Here is a 17,294-nt window from a genome sequence, read left to right as displayed (position 1 = left end):
AGTCAGCAGCCATCAACACTGAAGCAAGACCCCCCACAAACAAAAATATTATGACTCATGGAAGGCTCAGATGATCACTAGTATTTTTTTAGCAATACAATATTTTAAATTAAGGTATGTACATTTTTTAAGAAATAATGTTATTGCATACTTAATAGACTACATTATAGTGTAAACACAAATTTTATATGCACTGGGAAACCCCAAAATTTGTGTGACTTATTTTGGTTGTCTGGAACTGAATTCACACTTCTCTGAGGCATGTGTTTATAGCATAAAATACTTACAGGATTGAACATTAACACTAGTATATGTGGAAAAAGGCCAGATATAAAATGCAATTTTTAAAAGGAAGCCTAAATTAATTGCCTTATAATGATGGACATATAGGGAAGGGAAGAAAGGAAGATGCATCAAAAAAAACACAGAATTCAATTCATTAACATAGATTTACACTTTATTTTAAATTTGCATCCTGAGATAATAAAATTTTATCTGACAAGTGAACAATGACAGAAGCAGCAGTGAAAGTTTCGGAGAGGCAGGTATCCTTCATTTTGGCACAGCTGTATATAGATTGAGTTTTTCCAGGGAAGTCATTCCTGGACTCAAGGGAGAAAAAATGAATTCATTCCACAGGCTATGTAACAATGCAAGATGCATGAAAGTTCTTAGTTTGGATGAACATATCCGCTATTATTCTTTTCTGGTAAAGCTGTCCCAACAGGAATCCTCTGACAAAAAGTTGAAATCCTAGGCTTCTCCACCAGATATTTTTATCAATGCCCACTCTCTAGTTACCTGGATATCCTGTTCTTGCAGCCAGATTCATATTTGTATGTGGTTAGTCCAAGGAGGGCAAATTCGCTCTTAGATTATATACTTTCAAACACTTGTTACTTGTTTCAAAGTCCAGGCATTAAAACAATTTTACACTATTTGCATACTAGAAAAAATGGAAAATAAAAAGTCAAGATAAAAACAAAGAAATAAAAGAACATTTGAGAAATTATTGCCTTGATTCATCATGTTGAATTTATACACAGAACTACTTTAAGAGTCAGAAATTGATATTTAGTCCAATGCTAGAATATGACATTATAACATTTTCCACATTTGTAATCCTATATGTGTGTGTATGTATGGGCAACATGTACACACCTAAATAAATTAGGCCAGTGATATTCTAAAACAGAAAAAAAACTGAAGGCAAATTCTAACCTGAAGTTATATAGTCTAATATAGCCAAAACACACAAACACACACATTTCATTATTTAGAGACTAGGTAAGCAACCTGTGGAGGGGGTCAAATAATCTTAGTTCCTTTATAAAAGTGGTTCCCAACATTTTCACCATAAGAATCCCTTCATTATTCTTTTCCCATGTTTCCAAGTATTTAATAAGTTGCACATAATAGGATTTCTTATTTTATTATTAATCAAAAACATACTGCCATTCACAGCTTTTGAGAGAATATAGGCAAAATGAATGGAAATTCAATGTCTTAATTGACTTGTGAAGCAGGAATATTATGGGTAAATGTATAATTTCTAATATACTTTTTGAAATATTACAAAAAGCTCAAGGATACCCTCCACTGCTATCATCTGCTGAAGTTGGGAATCACTGATTTACATCCACCTGCTTTTCCTCCCTAAGTATGTACTAACATAATACAATTACCCACGTTTAACACATAGGAGATTAATAACAAAATTTACTATTAAAACAATAGACCAAGTGCAATAGTCATTCTGTAGGACCTGACTGAAAAAGAAAACATAGCATGGATTTAAAGAAATCTATTTAGAAATTATATAATTATGATATCCAGTATATCTTTCAGTCAACTTCAAAGCACACTAATATATGAAAATATCCTCAATTCCCCTGTGAGGTAGGTCCAGATTATTGTCCCCACTTCAACAATGAGGACGTGAGGTACAGAGGAATTAAGCAGCAGAGCCAATAATTAAACCAGAAGTGACTTGCATTTGAGTCCCATACCACTTTCCTTTCCACCTAATTTTATCAATTTGTTCCAACAGATCTTTTTGAGGGTATGGAATTTGATTAGACACTAAAGTAAATGTTGGATAGGATATGAAATCTTTACATAAATGCCAAAGTGGGTCCTCCAATATTTCCACTGTTGTTACAGCTATAATTCTTGCCTGAATACCAACTGCATAGACAGATTCTACACAGGCAAAGCACACAGACCTCAGTGCTCAGTTCCTAGGAAAACTACATTTACTCTTAGTATCACCAAGGAACTAAGGTCTAGCAAGCATCAGGTTCTTGGAGTCTGTGTGATAATTAACACGTCAGCCAGTCGGCAAATCAAACTTTTACTGCATGCAAGGCACTGTGAGAGTTTCCACCAAGGACAGTAGATTTGAGAATAATCATTCTGAGATTCTATAGAGTAAAAATGTCCTAAGAATTCCTTGAATCACAGAATGTTAAGTGATCTCTAATTTTTTGTCCAGCTCTAGGTTCCACCTCATCATTTTACAGAAGAGACAGACATGCAATTAAGATGACCTGCCTGGGGCCCACAATATTAGATCATTTCCTCATATAGTATGAATTTGACAAAGTTCACAGAAAATGGAACATACTCACAGGGTGCCATCAAAACAAAAAGGCTGGCTCAGAATCAGGTAAGAAAAATTTGGGGCAAGATAAGATCATTCATTTTTATATACAGATATATATCAATTGTTTTAGTCCACATACTACATGAACAGGTATTAATAAAACCAATTCATTTTTGTGGAAAATTTCCCAATTGTTTGCTATTTAAAGGAACCCAAATAATTTGACAGTCGTTGCAAAATATTTTTAAAGTATACTTTTATAGGCATAAGAGAATCTAATTTCAATAAATTTGAGCACTTATAATCAAATTAGCAAAAAGTATTTCCACTATGTGAAACTGCTCCAGTTAATTAGGTGAATATAATTTCTATATCCTCCTAGGTCAATATAGTACATTTTAATACAATATTGTTTGGGAGCTTTATGTTCAAGTAGTGAGGTTTTATTTTTTTAAATGGCAGCTTATTTGTAAACAAAATAAAAATGCTAATGATCTTTTAAAGCTTTCATACATTTGTTCAAAGGCTTACACTTTTTAAACTTTATTCAAATTTCATCAAAAATGGTAGATAAAACAGTTTGATTGCTCAGATATTAGTGTTTACAGGCCATAATAATATGAATAGTATGTACATTAAATACTTAAATGGGTTTTGGTGGGGCTTTAATCAAAGACAACTGTCCTTCCAGAACTAAATTAAATTACATGTTTACTAGCATTAGAATTATACTGTTTTTTTAAGTGACTGATAGTCCGGTTCTGTAATATTTTGTCACTAATATATCATGATTGGGGAAAAGGAAGGAAAGAAGCTTTACATAATAAATAAAAGATAATACACTAGTAAAGTATTCTTAGACCTAGTTGAAAAGGATGATTTCTAATCTAATCATCTACCAATTCATTTATTATGCTTCCTTACACGTAATGTGTTATCTTTGTTCTAAAAAGACAAGGCACTTCTCCATCTTCTTCTAAAGTTTTACTACAGTGGTCTCTTTCCTAAATTAGCATTAGGAGGGAACAAAGAGTGGAGATATGTCTGGGATGGAGTTAATAAATCTGTAAATAACACTTGCCCATATTAGTTATTAGGAATAAACATGTTATTGGCTTTTAGGACAAGCTTAAAAATAGCCAGTTGGACAAATTTATGAAGCCAGAATCTTGGGCCAAATGAGAAACATTGGAACATTAATTTTAAAAAACAATTTTAGCTGTAACCTTAAAGCCTTGTGAGATTTATACACTTTGGCAAATACATGTTTTGCTCTGGAAACTATCACAAGTTTCATAAAGGAATATTATGTAACAAAGAAATTCAAAATTACTTTCTTCAGTCTAAAAACAACTTTCATAAAAGTATGTTACTAACCTAATGGAAAATTACAAGCATGTTCTATCCTAAGCATAACAGAAAAAAGGCTCCATGGGGGAGGAATTAATCACCAGTGAGCTGTGTCATTTTAGCATTCATTGCAACCAATTTCACTGAAAACAAAGCAACCCCACCCAAACATTACAAAATACTCAATTGCTAATCAGCCCCCTGCAAAGGAAAACAGTTTGAAAAAGTAGTCATACAAGAGAGGAAAAAAATTGGTATTTTTTTGGGTAGTTGAAGAAACTAAGATGAGTCAACCAGCATAGCGAACAATAAAATAATAAACTCGAGTGATTAGAATAGGCTTTAAAATTAAGTTTACACATGCTGACAAATGGTTTTTGTGACAAATGCTACTGTAACTTGTATTATACTGTGTCATTTCCAGATACACTGTATTCCCATTCTCAATAATTGTTTCATGGAAACAATTCACCACTTCATGCTGTTCTTTGAGCAAAACCAAGTGTGATTTATACATGGCAGAAAAAGTTCCTATGACCATCATATGATCAAATTCTAAGGTTATAGAAAAAAATAAGATTTCTAAGGATCAACACTTAAAAGCAATTATTCTATCAGTGAAAATGAGATATTTTGTATTATGCTGAAAATCGATTTTCGTATTAAAATATCACAGTTTGAAGCATAAATTTGATAACATTAGCTGGAACATAAACCTCAGATACAATTTTTCCCTGACCTTAGCTATAAAACAAGACATTTGGTATACATTTTCAGAGGCTTCTACCTTGTCTATAAAAATACACCTTCAATTTTGCAGCAGGCAAACACATAATATTTGCAGGCATACACATTACTAAAGGTTAGAGATTTGGGGTGACTGAGTGGCATAGAGGTAATGGGGCACAGAGGAAGGTGGAAAAGTGTTTGTGCAAACAATTATAATCACATATAAAATAGTGTCTTCTTTTTCCTCTCTTTTTTAAACTGGTCAAGGACTGTGGATTTCAAATTAGGCACACATTTAAAGAGTGGCTTAAAAAGGCTTGAACTTCTATGAAGAAATGATTGTTCACTTCACTGAGATGAATCTTGCCTAAAAGGTTTACTAAAAGCAGTAAGAGTAAGATGACAAAATATTACTGAGCCCTAGACACTTTTATTTTTAGCACTATGAATTACAAATAATGCCTACAAACAGGCATACATTTGCAGTTGAATTAATGTGATATAAAGCTTTCATTATACTGAATTTTCAAATTCTAGTTGTGTGGTGCTAGCAATCATTTTAATTGTGAAGAAAAATAGAGAAATATGGACCAAATAAATGTTACATATGTGCTGAATTTATAAACTAAAATACTTTTGTCTAAACACTTGTCTTTCCTCATTAATGTTTTATAAAGGATCATCAAAAACAGAATTGAGAATTTTTTTTCAATTATGAATCAGCTGCTATATACTCTTTAGCTACAGCTTCTCAATTAGTTCTCTCTCTTTCTCAAACTAGAATATCAGAACTGCAGAAAGGTGTTAGTGGCTTTCAAGAGGGTCTAGATACCTTCTGAAGATGTCTGAAATCTCAAAATACTCCTTAAAGGTCATAATTGTGTGTATTTTCAAAGGAAGAAAAGGCTAATAAATGCAGGATAGTGAGACTGTGAAATGTGTCAGATGTCAAATAATTTTTTTGTGGGAAGGAGTAGAGAACAAAATGGAAATTATTAAACAAAATGGAAAAATAAAGGTCATGGTTTCAGGTGCAATACAGAATATCTGAGATAATAATTTCAATTTTAATCCACTTGTTACAAAGGGCAACCTTGCCCTACACCTGAAATTCTTAACATACTCATTATGGCCTTGCCACAAAACAGCATGTTAGCAGTTTCTACATTCAAAGGGATGCTTGCAAACTTTATTCATATTAAAATCTATGTAAAATTGTTGGCAAGACAATAAGAGTAATATTACATTATGTAAACCATGGCATACCACATTTTACATTATGCAAAGAGGCAATATTTACAAGTCTTTAGGAGTTTAAATATTTTATCCACTAACATAAGTGATAAAGCAAAGTGCAGGACAAAACCAGTGCCATTAATTGCATGTCCTTTAAAAGCATGTCCTTTAAAAGCAGAGTAAAACCATTTCTAAAAGCTACCAAAAGCTTATTTAAGTTTGTCCAGTAAGGGATTACAGAGCATCAAGTAGCCTAGAAAAATGATGCGAGTTTAGAAACAATGAGTATGAAAATTATAAGGCAGCATGCTCAGAACAAGTTTTTGTTTTTTAAACACCAACACTGATGATTTATCTTTAATGGCAACTATCTATATATGTATATGCACACACGCATGTGTATTTAAAATTGAGAGTGCAAAACACAAGCCTCATTGAAAGACAAAAAAGATGTGCAAATTTTCTTCATAAACCAACACAAAAGAGCGAGAAGAATATTCTACCATTATAAAGAATAAGTTGAACACAGCAAAGGAGACCATCTTCATTCCAAATCTACAAGGCACTAAGGGTAGGAAATGACAGGTAACACAGAAGTGACTGGATAAAACTCCTCAGTCAGGTCGGAATATGGGATATTTTGGTAAGAATTCTATTAGTATTACCTGCAAAATAAAAACAAGAATATATTTACAAAATATTTTTCATTTAATATAACTTATAAATAAACCAGAAAGTCTATAATCATTTTTCAAAGGACAATATTTCAATCCTGAACCATATAAAGTAAGTGAAATACATGAAAAAATTATGTAAAGAACTTAAACCACAAGTTGTTATTAGATTGGCAATTTAAATATTAAGCTGGCAAACGAAACTACTTATTGTAGCTAACAGATTTTACTATCTGATTTACAATAACTATTTGTCTAGGTTAACAGGAGCAAACTCCATTAAATTATATTATGTTTTTCCCCCATACCCCTATCTTTTTGTTAGCAAAGTAGAGATTAAAAAAATGCTATACAGATTAAAAAATGCCTTTATATTAGATTTATATATTTTTGAATTAAAGAAACTGATATTAGTTGGAGATTACTATCGTTCACAAGTTGTGAAAAATTAATGTGCCCAAATGGATTGAGTAAAACATATTAATTACAAAAGGTTTGAAAACATAATTTAAAAAAACTCGGATATTTTTGAATGTTTTATCTATAATGAATTTTAGACTTGTGGTCATATGCATATTTTCCCCAAAATTATTAAAAGTGTAGAGAGATACCATAATAATCCTTACTTATGAAACACACATGGAATGTTTATTATTAAATATGTACTACATATTGGAAGTTTGGATAAATATAATATTCTTTTCAATGTTAATTATGCTAAATTGATCACATTGGCTATATGTGAATTTATGTCTTATGACTAAGATTGTATAGCTTTCAGTTAAAACAAAAATTAGAACCCACAGTTTCTTCACTAAAAGTTAAATGTCAGCCAAAAAAAAAAAAAGCCAGTAATAGGAATCCAGAATGCAGATATCAACTCCTATTTTATGCAAGTTTTGACAAGATTACATTTAGAAATATTTGTTCAACAGCAGCTTTCCCCACCACCACATGCCATGGTTTGTGCCTATGTTAAATGATTAAGGTTGTACAATGTTTTCATTTTAGCATACTAACTGAAACTTTTCTAAGATCCAAATGATTGTTAGCTTTCAAGATATTTTAGGTTGGCTACAAATCTAAAGAAGATAGAAGAAAACCTCTATATTTCAATGGACAAAAGTTCTGGCTGAGGAGAAAAAAGAAGGAATAGTTGACAAATGATAAACACAGGAAAATGGTACATTTAAAATGAATAAAAAAATAATTAAAAACAACCTCATACTTACATACTCCATCATATTGCTAGTTTCACATTTCCTCTTAGTCAACTTCCAGTGCAAAGCAAGCTAAGAAAGTATAGTCTTGTTAAGAATTTTTATATTAACTTAAACTAATTACAACCTATACATTTGAATAAATCACTGAAAACAATCCAGGAAAAGTACAGGATACAAAACAGAGCACTTAAAAATACCTTGTAAAGAATATATATTAAAAATTAAGTATTAATTCTCTAATCCATTCCTTTGTGGCCTAAAAATTCCCATTTTGTATTTATTTTTCAATTTAATGCTGCAAATATATGAATGGGGCACTTATGTGCTTAAAATTTCTTACCTTGTGATATAATCTGTTATTTTCCCATTCTATTAACTTCTGAATTGATCTTCTGGTCTAAGAAAAATGATCAAGACTTTGTTACAAGATGACCTGAAGAGCTTTGTAAACAATGTGCATCTATATTTTTCTGCCTACTTGTAACATCCCATTACTTTCTCCTTGTTTTTCTATTAGAAATGAGAAATAAGCAATATCAGTGGCAGAAAATGCTAAAAAGGAGTAAGATTTGGATGACTATTATAAGATTATCTACCTATCAATCAATCAGATTTTTATATATGCTTTCTAAAATGAAATATGTATGAATTTCTTTGTGTTGTGAGGCCATCCACTGGACTGCTGTGAAAACCTAAACTATATACTAAGTTGAGATTTTAGTAGTCCATTTATGAATTTAATCTACATTTTCACATAACTGTCATAGGATTACTTTAAATAATCATCTAATGCCAAGCTAATCTAATTTCTCATGGAAAGTTTTCCTACCACAGCTCCTGGCACAATACCTGTCATATAGCATTCAGTCAAGGTCTATAGGCTGAATAAAGAAAGCCAACATATATCAGAATTTCCACTGAAAACAACATGTTAAAAACAGCCAGTGGAAAAACTTATACTTAGAAAAATATAAATCAGAGAAGCAGTAATATAGCAAAGAGGGGGACAGAGACTGAGTTTCTTCATTTAGAATCTGTATATTTTGTAAGGAGTACATAATGTTAAAAAAGCTTTTCAAAACATTAAAATAAAAGATGAAACCTACCTAGCCCATCATGGACATTGCCAACACCAGTGTGCCCTACCTGAGAACTAATGGACCCACCCACTGGCCCACTGCAGACACTGCCAGCACCTACGTCCTCCCCCCAGGACCCCAGGGACTATCTGGCCTGGGAGCCTGAAGAGCAAACTTCTTGGCCCACTGGGACCTGCATGCCCTGAGGGAGGGCCTGAGGACTGGCCCACCCAGGGCCTGCTGCCACCACTTTTTACACCTGCATGGCCCACCCATGGTCCAAAGACTGACATACTCAGGGCAAGCCAATGCCAGTGCCCACATGCACTATCTAGGGGATTGAGGACCAGTCTACCTGGCATTGCTGTCCCAAACAAAGCCTTACCACAGCCTCCACAATCAACTGCAGCCTGAGCCACTAAGGAACTCAAAGACACTGCTGAAACTGATTACAGCTGAAGTAATCTAAGGAGATTACGCTGTGCTGCCCATGCAGAACCAAAGCCAAAGCACCCTACCCAACCAACATTATAGATACATCTACAGGAAAAACTCGTTCTCTATGGGAGCTACTCCATACAAATGAATGAAGTGGCAATTATAGCAGATGTGGATATCAATGTAAGGACAAAAAAAAAAAAAACACCAACCTCCAAAAGGACACAGTAATTTTCCAGCAACAGACTCCAAAGAAAATTAAATTTATGAAATTCCTGAAAAAGGCATTAAAAATGATCTTAAGAAAATTGAGAAGGAGGAGCCAAGATGGCCGAATAGAAACAGCTCTGGTCTACAGCTCCCAGTGTGAGCGACGCAGAAGACGGGTGATTTCTGCATTTCCAACTGAGGTACCGGGTTCATCTCACTGGGGAGGGCCAGAAAGTAGGTGCAGGACAGTGGGTGCAGCGCACCATGCGCGAGCCGAAGCAGGGCGAGGCATCACCTCACCCGGGAAGCGCAAGGGGTCAGGGAATTCCCTTTCCTAGTCAAAGAAAGGGGTGACAGATGGCACCTGGAAAATCGGGTCACTCCCAACCAAATACTGTGCTTTTCCAACGGGCTTAAAAAATCAGCACACCTGGAGATTATATCCTGCACCTGGCTAGGAGGGTCCTACGCCCACAGGGTCTCACTCACTGCTAACACAGCAGTCTGAGATCAAACTGCAAGGCGGCAGTGAGGCTGGGGGAGGGGTGCCTGCCATTGCTGAGTTAGTTGTTTGATTAGATAAAGCAGCCAGGAAGCTTGAACTGGGTGGAGTCCACTACAGCTCAAGGAGGCCTGCCTGCCTCTGTGGGCTCCACCTCTGGGGGCAGGGCACAGACAAACAAAAAGACAGCAGTAACCTCTGCAGACTTAAATGTCCCTCTCTGACACCTTTGAAGAGAGTAGTGGTTCTCCCAGCACGCAGCTTAAGATCTGAGAATGGGCAGACTGCCTCCTCAAGTGGGTCCCTGACCCCCAAGTAGCCTAACTGGGAGGCACCCCCCAGTAGGGGCGAACTGACACCTCACAGGGCCGGGTACTCCTCTGAGACAAAACTTCCAGAGGAACGATCAGGCAGCAGCACTTGCAGTTCACCAACAACCGTTGTTCTGCAGCCACTCCTGCTGATACCCAGGCAAACAGGGTCTGGAGTGGACCTCTAGCAAACTCCAACAGACCTGCAAGCTCAGGGTCCTATCTGTTAGAAGGAAAACTAACAAACAGAAAGGACATCCACACCAAAAACCCATCTGTACGTGACCATCATCAAAGACCAAAGGTAGATAAAACCACAAAGACGGGAAAAAAACAGAGCAGAAGAACTGGAAACTGTAAAAATCAGAGCACCTCTCCTCCTCCAAAGGAACACAGCTCCTCACCAGGAATGGCACAAAGCTGAACAGAGAATGACTTTGACAAGTTGAGAGAAGAAGGCTTCAGATGATCAAACTACTCTCAGTTACAGGAGGAAATTCGAACCAATGGCAAAGAAGATAAAAGCTTTGAAAAAAAATAAGACAAATGGATAACTAGAATAACCAATGCAGAGAAGTCCTTAAAGGACCTGATGGAGCTGAAAACCAAGGCACGAGAGCTACGTGACGAATGCAGAAGCCTCACTAGCCGATGCGATCAACTGGAAGAAAGGGTATAAGTGATGGAAGACAAAATGAATGAAATGAAGTGAGAAGAGAAGTTTAGAGAAAAAAGAATAAAAAGAAACGAACAAAGCCTCCAAGAAATATGGGACTATGAGAAAAGACCAAATCTACGTCTGACTGGTGTACCTGAAAGTGACAGGGAGAATGGATCCAAGTTGGAAAACACTCTGCAGGATATTCTCCAGCAGAACTTCCCCAATCTAGCAAGGTAGGCCAACATTCAAATTCAGGAAATACAGAGAATGCCACAAAGATACTCCTCGAGAAGAGCAACTCCAAGACACATAATTGTCAGATTCACCAAACTTGAAATGAAGGAAAAAACGTTAAGGGCAGCCAGAGAGAAAGGTCGGGTTACCCACAAAGGGAAGCCCATCAGACTAACAGCTGATCTCTCAGCAGAAACTCTACAAGCCAGAAGAGAGTGGGGGCCAATATTCAGCATTCTTAAAGAAAAGAATTTTCATCCCAGAATTTCATATCTAGCCAAACTAAGCTTCATAAGTGAAGGAGAAATAAAATCCTTTACAGACAAGAAAATGCTGAGAGATTTTGTCACCACCAGGCCTGCCCTAAAAGAGCTCCTGAAGGAAGCACTAAACATGGAAAGGAACAACTGGTACCAGCCGCTGCAAAACCATGCCAAATTGTAAAGACCATTGAGGCTAGGAAGAAACTGCATCAACTACCGAGCAAAATAACCAGCTAACATCACAATGACAGGATCAAATTCACACATAACAATATTAACCTTAAATGTAAACGGGCTAAATGCTCCAATTAAAAGACACAGACTGGCAAATTGGATAAAGAGTCAAGACCCATCAGTGTGCTGTATTCAGGAAACCCATCTCACATACAGAGACACACATAGGCTCAAAATAAAGGGATGGAGGAAGATCTACCAAGCAAATGGAAAACAAAAAAAGGCAGGGTTTGCAATCCTAGTCTCTGATAAAACAGACTTTAAACCAACAAAGATCAAAAGAGACAAAGAAGGCCATTACATAACGGGAAAGGCATCAATTCAACAAGAAGAGCTAACTATCCTAAATATATATGCACCCAATACAGGAGCACCCAGACTCATAAAGCAAGTCCTGAGTGACCTACAAAGAGACTTAGACTCCCACACAATAATAATGGGAGACTTTAACACCCCAATGTCAACATTAGACAGATCAACGAGACAGAAAGTTAACAACGATATCCAGGAATTGAACTCAGCTCTGCACCAAGTGGACCTAATAGACATCTATAGAACTCTCCACCCCAAATCAACAGAATATACATTCTTTTCAGCACCACACCGCACCTACTCCAAAACTGACTACACAGTTGGAAGTAAAGCACTCCTTAGCAAATGTAAAAGAACAGAAATTATAACAAACTGTCTCTCAGACCACAGTGCAATCAAACTAGAACTCAGGATTAAGAAACTCACTCAAAACTGCTCAACTGCATGGAAACTGAACAACCTGCTCCTGAATGACTACTGGGTAAATAATGAAATGAAGGCAGAAATAAAGATGTTCTTTGAAACCAATGAGAACAAAGACACAACATACCAGAATCTCTGGGACACATTCAAAGCAGTGTGTAGAGGGAAATTTATAGCACTAAATGCCCACAAGAGAAAGCAGGAAAGATCCAAAATTGACATCCTAACATCACAATTAAAAGAACTAGAAAAGCAAGAGCAAACACATTCAAAAGCTAGCAGAAGGCAAGAAATAACTAAGATCAGAGCAGAACTGAAGGAAATAGAGACACAAAAAACCCTTCAAAAAAATCAATGAATCCAGGAGCTGGTTTTCTGAAAAGATCAACAAAATTGATAGACCACTAGAAAGACTAATAAAAAAGAAAAGAGAGAAGAATCAAATAGATGCAATAAAAAATGATAAAGGGGATATCACCACCGATCCCACAGAAACACAAACTACCATCAGAGAATACTATAAACAGCTCTACGCCAATAAACTAGAAAATCTAGAAGAAAGGGATAAATTCCTGGACACATACACCCTCCCAAGACTAAACCAGGAAGAAGCTGAATCTCTGAATAGACCAATAACAGGATCTGACATTGAGGCAATAATCAATAGCTTACTAACCAAAAAAAGTCCAGGACCAGATGGATTCACAGCTGAATTCTACCAGAGGTAGAAAGAGGAGCTGGTACCATTCCTTCTGAAACTATTCCAATCAATAGAAAAAGAGGGAATCCTCCCTAACTCATTTTATGAGGCCAGCATCATCCTGATACCAAAGCCTGGCAGAGACACAACCAAAAAAGAGAATTTTAGAACATCGATGCAAAAATCCTCAGTAAAATACTGGCAAACCGAATCCAGCAGCACATCAAAAAGCTTATCCACCATGATCAAGTCGGCTTCTTCCCTGGGATGCAAGGCTGGTTCAACATACGCAAATCAATAAATGTAATCCAGCATATAAACAGAACCAAAGACAAAAACTACATGATTATCTCAATAGATGCAGAAAAGGCCTTTGACAAAATTCAACAACCCTTCATGCTAAAAACTCTCAATAAATTAGGTATTGATGGGACATATCTCAAAATAGTAAGAGCTATCTATGACAAACCCACAACCAAAATCATACTGAATGGGCAAAAACTGGAAGCATTCCCTTTGAAAACAGGCAGAAGACAAGGATGCCCTCTCTCACTACTGCTATTCAACATAGTGTTGGAAGTTCTGGCCAGGGCAATTAGGCAGGAGAAGGAAATAAAGGGTATTCAATTAGGAAATGAGGAAGTCAAATTGTCCCTGTTTGCAGATGACATGATTGTATATCTAGAAAACCACATCGTCTCAGCCCAAAATCTCCTCAAGCTGATAAGCAACTTCAGCAAAGTCTCAGGATACAAAATCAATGTACAAAAATTACACGCATTCTTATACACCAATAACAGACAAACAGAGAGCCAAATCATGAGTAAACTCCCATTCACAATTGCTTCAAAGAGAATAAAATACCTAAGGAATCCAACTTACAAGGGAAGTGAAGGACCTCTTCAAGGAGAACTACAAACCACTGCTCAAGGAAATAAAAGAGGATACAAACAAATGGAAGAACATTCCATGCTCATGGGTAGGAAGAATCAGTATCGTGAAAATGGCCATACTGCCCAAGGTAATTTATAGATTCAATGCCATCCCCATCGAGTTACCAAGGACTTTCTTCACAGAATTGGAAAAAAACTACTTTAAAGTTCATATGGAACCGAAAAAGAGCCCGCATCACCAAGTCAATCCTAAGCCAAAAGAACAAAGCTGGAGGCATCATGCTACCTGACTTCAAACTATACTACAAGGCTACAGTAACCAAAACAGCATGGTACTGGTACCAAAACAGAGATATAGATCAATGGAACAGAACAGAGCCCTCAGAAATAATGCCACATACCTACAACTATCTGAGAAAAACAAACAATGGGGAAAGGATTTCCTATTTAATAAATGGTGCTGGGAAAACTGGCTAGCCATATGTAGAAAGCTGAAACTGGATGCCTTCCTTACACCTTATACAAAAATTAATTCAAGATGGATTAAAGACTTACATGTTAGACCTAAAACCATAGAAACCCTAGAAGAAAACCTAGGGAATACCATTCAGGACATAGGCATGGGCAAGGACTTCATGTCTAAAACACCAAAAGCAATGGCAACAAAAGCCAAAATTGACAAATGGGATCTAATTAAACTAAAGAGCTTCTGCACAGCAAAAGAAACTACCATCAGAGTGAACAGGCAACCTACAAAATGGGAGAAAATTTTTGCAACCTACTCATCTGACAAAGGGCTAATATCCAGAATCTACAATGAACTCAAACAAATTTACAAGAAAAAACAAACCACATCAAAAAGTGGGCGAAGGACATGAACAGACACTTCTCAAAAGAAGACATTTATGCAGCCAAAAAACACATGACAAAATGCTCACCGTCACTGGCCATCAGAGAAATGCAAATCAAAACCACAATGAGATACCATCTCACACCAGTTAGAATGGTGATCATTAAAAAGTCAGGAAACAACAGGTGCTGGAGAGGATGTGGAGAAATAGGAACACTTTTACACTGTTGGTGGGACTGTAAACTAGTTCAAGCATTGTGGAAGTCAGTGTGGCGATTCCTCAGGGATCTAGAACTAGAAATACCATTTGACCCAGCCTTCCCATTACTGGGTATATACCCAAAGGATTATAAATCATGCTGCTATAAAGACACATGCACATGTATGTTTATAGTGGCACTATTCACAATAGCAAAGACTTGGAACCAACCCAAATGTCCAACAACAATAGACTGGATTAAGAAAATGTGGCACATATACACCATGGAATACTATGCAGCCATAAAAAATGATGAGTTCATGTCCTATGTAGGGACATGGATGAAACCGGAAACCATCATTCTCAGCAAACTATCGCAAGGAGAAAAAACCAAACACTGCATGTTCTCACTCACAGGTGGGAATTGAACAATGAGAACACATGGACACAGGAAGGGGAACATCACACACCGGGGACTGTTGTGGGGTGTGGGAGAGGGGAGGGATAGCATTAGGAGATATACCTAAAGGTAAATGATGAGTTAATGGGTGCAGCACACCAACATGGCACATGTATACATATGTAACAAACCTGCATGTTGTGCACATGTACCCTAAAACTTAAAGTACAATAATAATAAAATTTAAAAAAAAGAACAAGCACAAAAAAATAAAAATAAATAAATACTAATAGAAAAAGGAAATTGAGATATAAGATAACAAACAATATTTAAAACTCAGGAAAGCAATTAAAAATCTAGATGAGAAATCCAACAAAGATACCATTAAAAAGAACAAAACAACTTCTAGAACTGAAGAATTCAATGAATGACGTTAAAGATACAATAGAGAGCTTCAACAATAGACTAGACAAATCTTTTGAAATAACCTAGGCAGGAAAAACAAGATAAAAGGAAAAAGAATAAAGAAAGCCTTTGTGACACCATCAAGCAAACAAATTTTTGACGTGTGGGAGTTCTAGAAGAGAAGAGATGGATAAAAATCGTATTCAATGAAATAATAACTGAAAACTTCCCAAGTCTTGGGAGAGATATAGACACCCAAATACAGAAAGCTCAAAGACTCCAAAAGAGATTCAACTGAAAAGGTCGTCTTCAAGGCACATCATAGTCAAACTGTCAAAGTCAGAATCAGAATTCTAAAAACAGCAAGAGAAATGCAGCAAGTCACATATAAGGGAATTCACATCAACTAACAGGAGATTTCTCAGCAGAAACCTTGCAGGTCAGGAGAGACTAGACAGATCATCTGAACAGAGAAACATCATCAGACTTAAACTGCACTATAAAACTGCACTTAAAAAACAAACATCAGACTTAAACTGCACTATAGACCAAATAGACCTAATAGACATTTACAAAACATTGCATCCAACAATTGCAGGATACACATTCTTCTCATCAGCACATGGAACATTTTCCATGACAAAAAACATGTTAAGTAAAAAACTGTCTCAAACGTAAGAAAATCAAAATCATATCAAGTATCTTCTCAGACCACCACATAATAAAACCAGAAATCAATAACAGGAGGAAATTTGGAAACTGTACCAATACATGGAAATTAAATAATGTGCTCCTGAAAGACCACTAGGTCAATAAAGAAATTAAGGAGAAAATAAAGTTTCCAAAAACAAATAAAAAGGAAAAGCATACCAAAACCTGTAAGATACAGCAAAAGCAATACTAAGAAGTTTATAGCAATAAATGCCTACATCAAAACAGTAGATTTGAAAGAAAGAATATAAGATAGAAAGAAATATAAGAAAGAATATAAGAAAGAAAGAAACAATATAATGATGCACCTCAAGGAACTAGAAAAGCAAGAACCAACCAAACCTAAAATTAGTCTACTAATTTTAGTAGAAAAAATAATATAGATCAAAGCAGAAAAAAATAGAGACTAAAAAATATGAAAGATAAATGAAAGAAAAAGTTGGTTCTTAAAAAGATAAAGTAGACAAACCATCAGCTAGACTAAGAGAAAAAGAGAAAAGCCAAATAAAGGGGAGGGCCAAGATGGCCGATTAGAAGCAGCTGTGGTCCACCACTCTCAAGGAGAGGAATGAAAGGGATGAGTGAATATAGCACCTTCAACTGAAATATCTAGGTTCTCACGTTGGGACTGATTAGAGAAATAACTCGACAC

At 35.9% G+C, this 17,294-nt stretch overlaps 1 protein-coding gene across 2 annotated transcripts in view; it reads right to left on the bottom strand.

Moving 5' to 3' along the window:
• Nucleotides 1-439: 439 nt before the first annotated feature.
• Nucleotides 440-17,294, bottom strand: part of CHIC1 (cysteine rich hydrophobic domain 1) — a 138,974-nt gene continuing 122,119 nt past the window's right edge. Inside the window, exons 4-6 of one of the 2 annotated variants that reach the window (XM_004064403.5) lie at nucleotides 8,158-8,214; nucleotides 7,827-7,886; nucleotides 440-6,585 (exon numbers count right to left, since the gene is read on the bottom strand). In XM_004064403.5, the coding sequence (XP_004064451.2) occupies nucleotides 6,535-6,585; nucleotides 7,827-7,886; nucleotides 8,158-8,214 (168 nt within the window). In that variant the 3' untranslated portion in view covers nucleotides 440-6,534. The remainder of the gene's footprint in view (nucleotides 6,586-7,826; nucleotides 7,887-8,157; nucleotides 8,215-17,294) is intronic. The other variant, XM_055376754.2, reaches the window with a different exon arrangement.

Source organism: Gorilla gorilla, chromosome X (assembly GCF_029281585.2).
Source record: "Gorilla gorilla gorilla isolate KB3781 chromosome X, NHGRI_mGorGor1-v2.1_pri, whole genome shotgun sequence".
Taxonomy (NCBI): Eukaryota; Metazoa; Chordata; class Mammalia; order Primates; family Hominidae; genus Gorilla; species Gorilla gorilla.
This window is presented reverse-complemented; position numbering and strand designations above follow the sequence as displayed.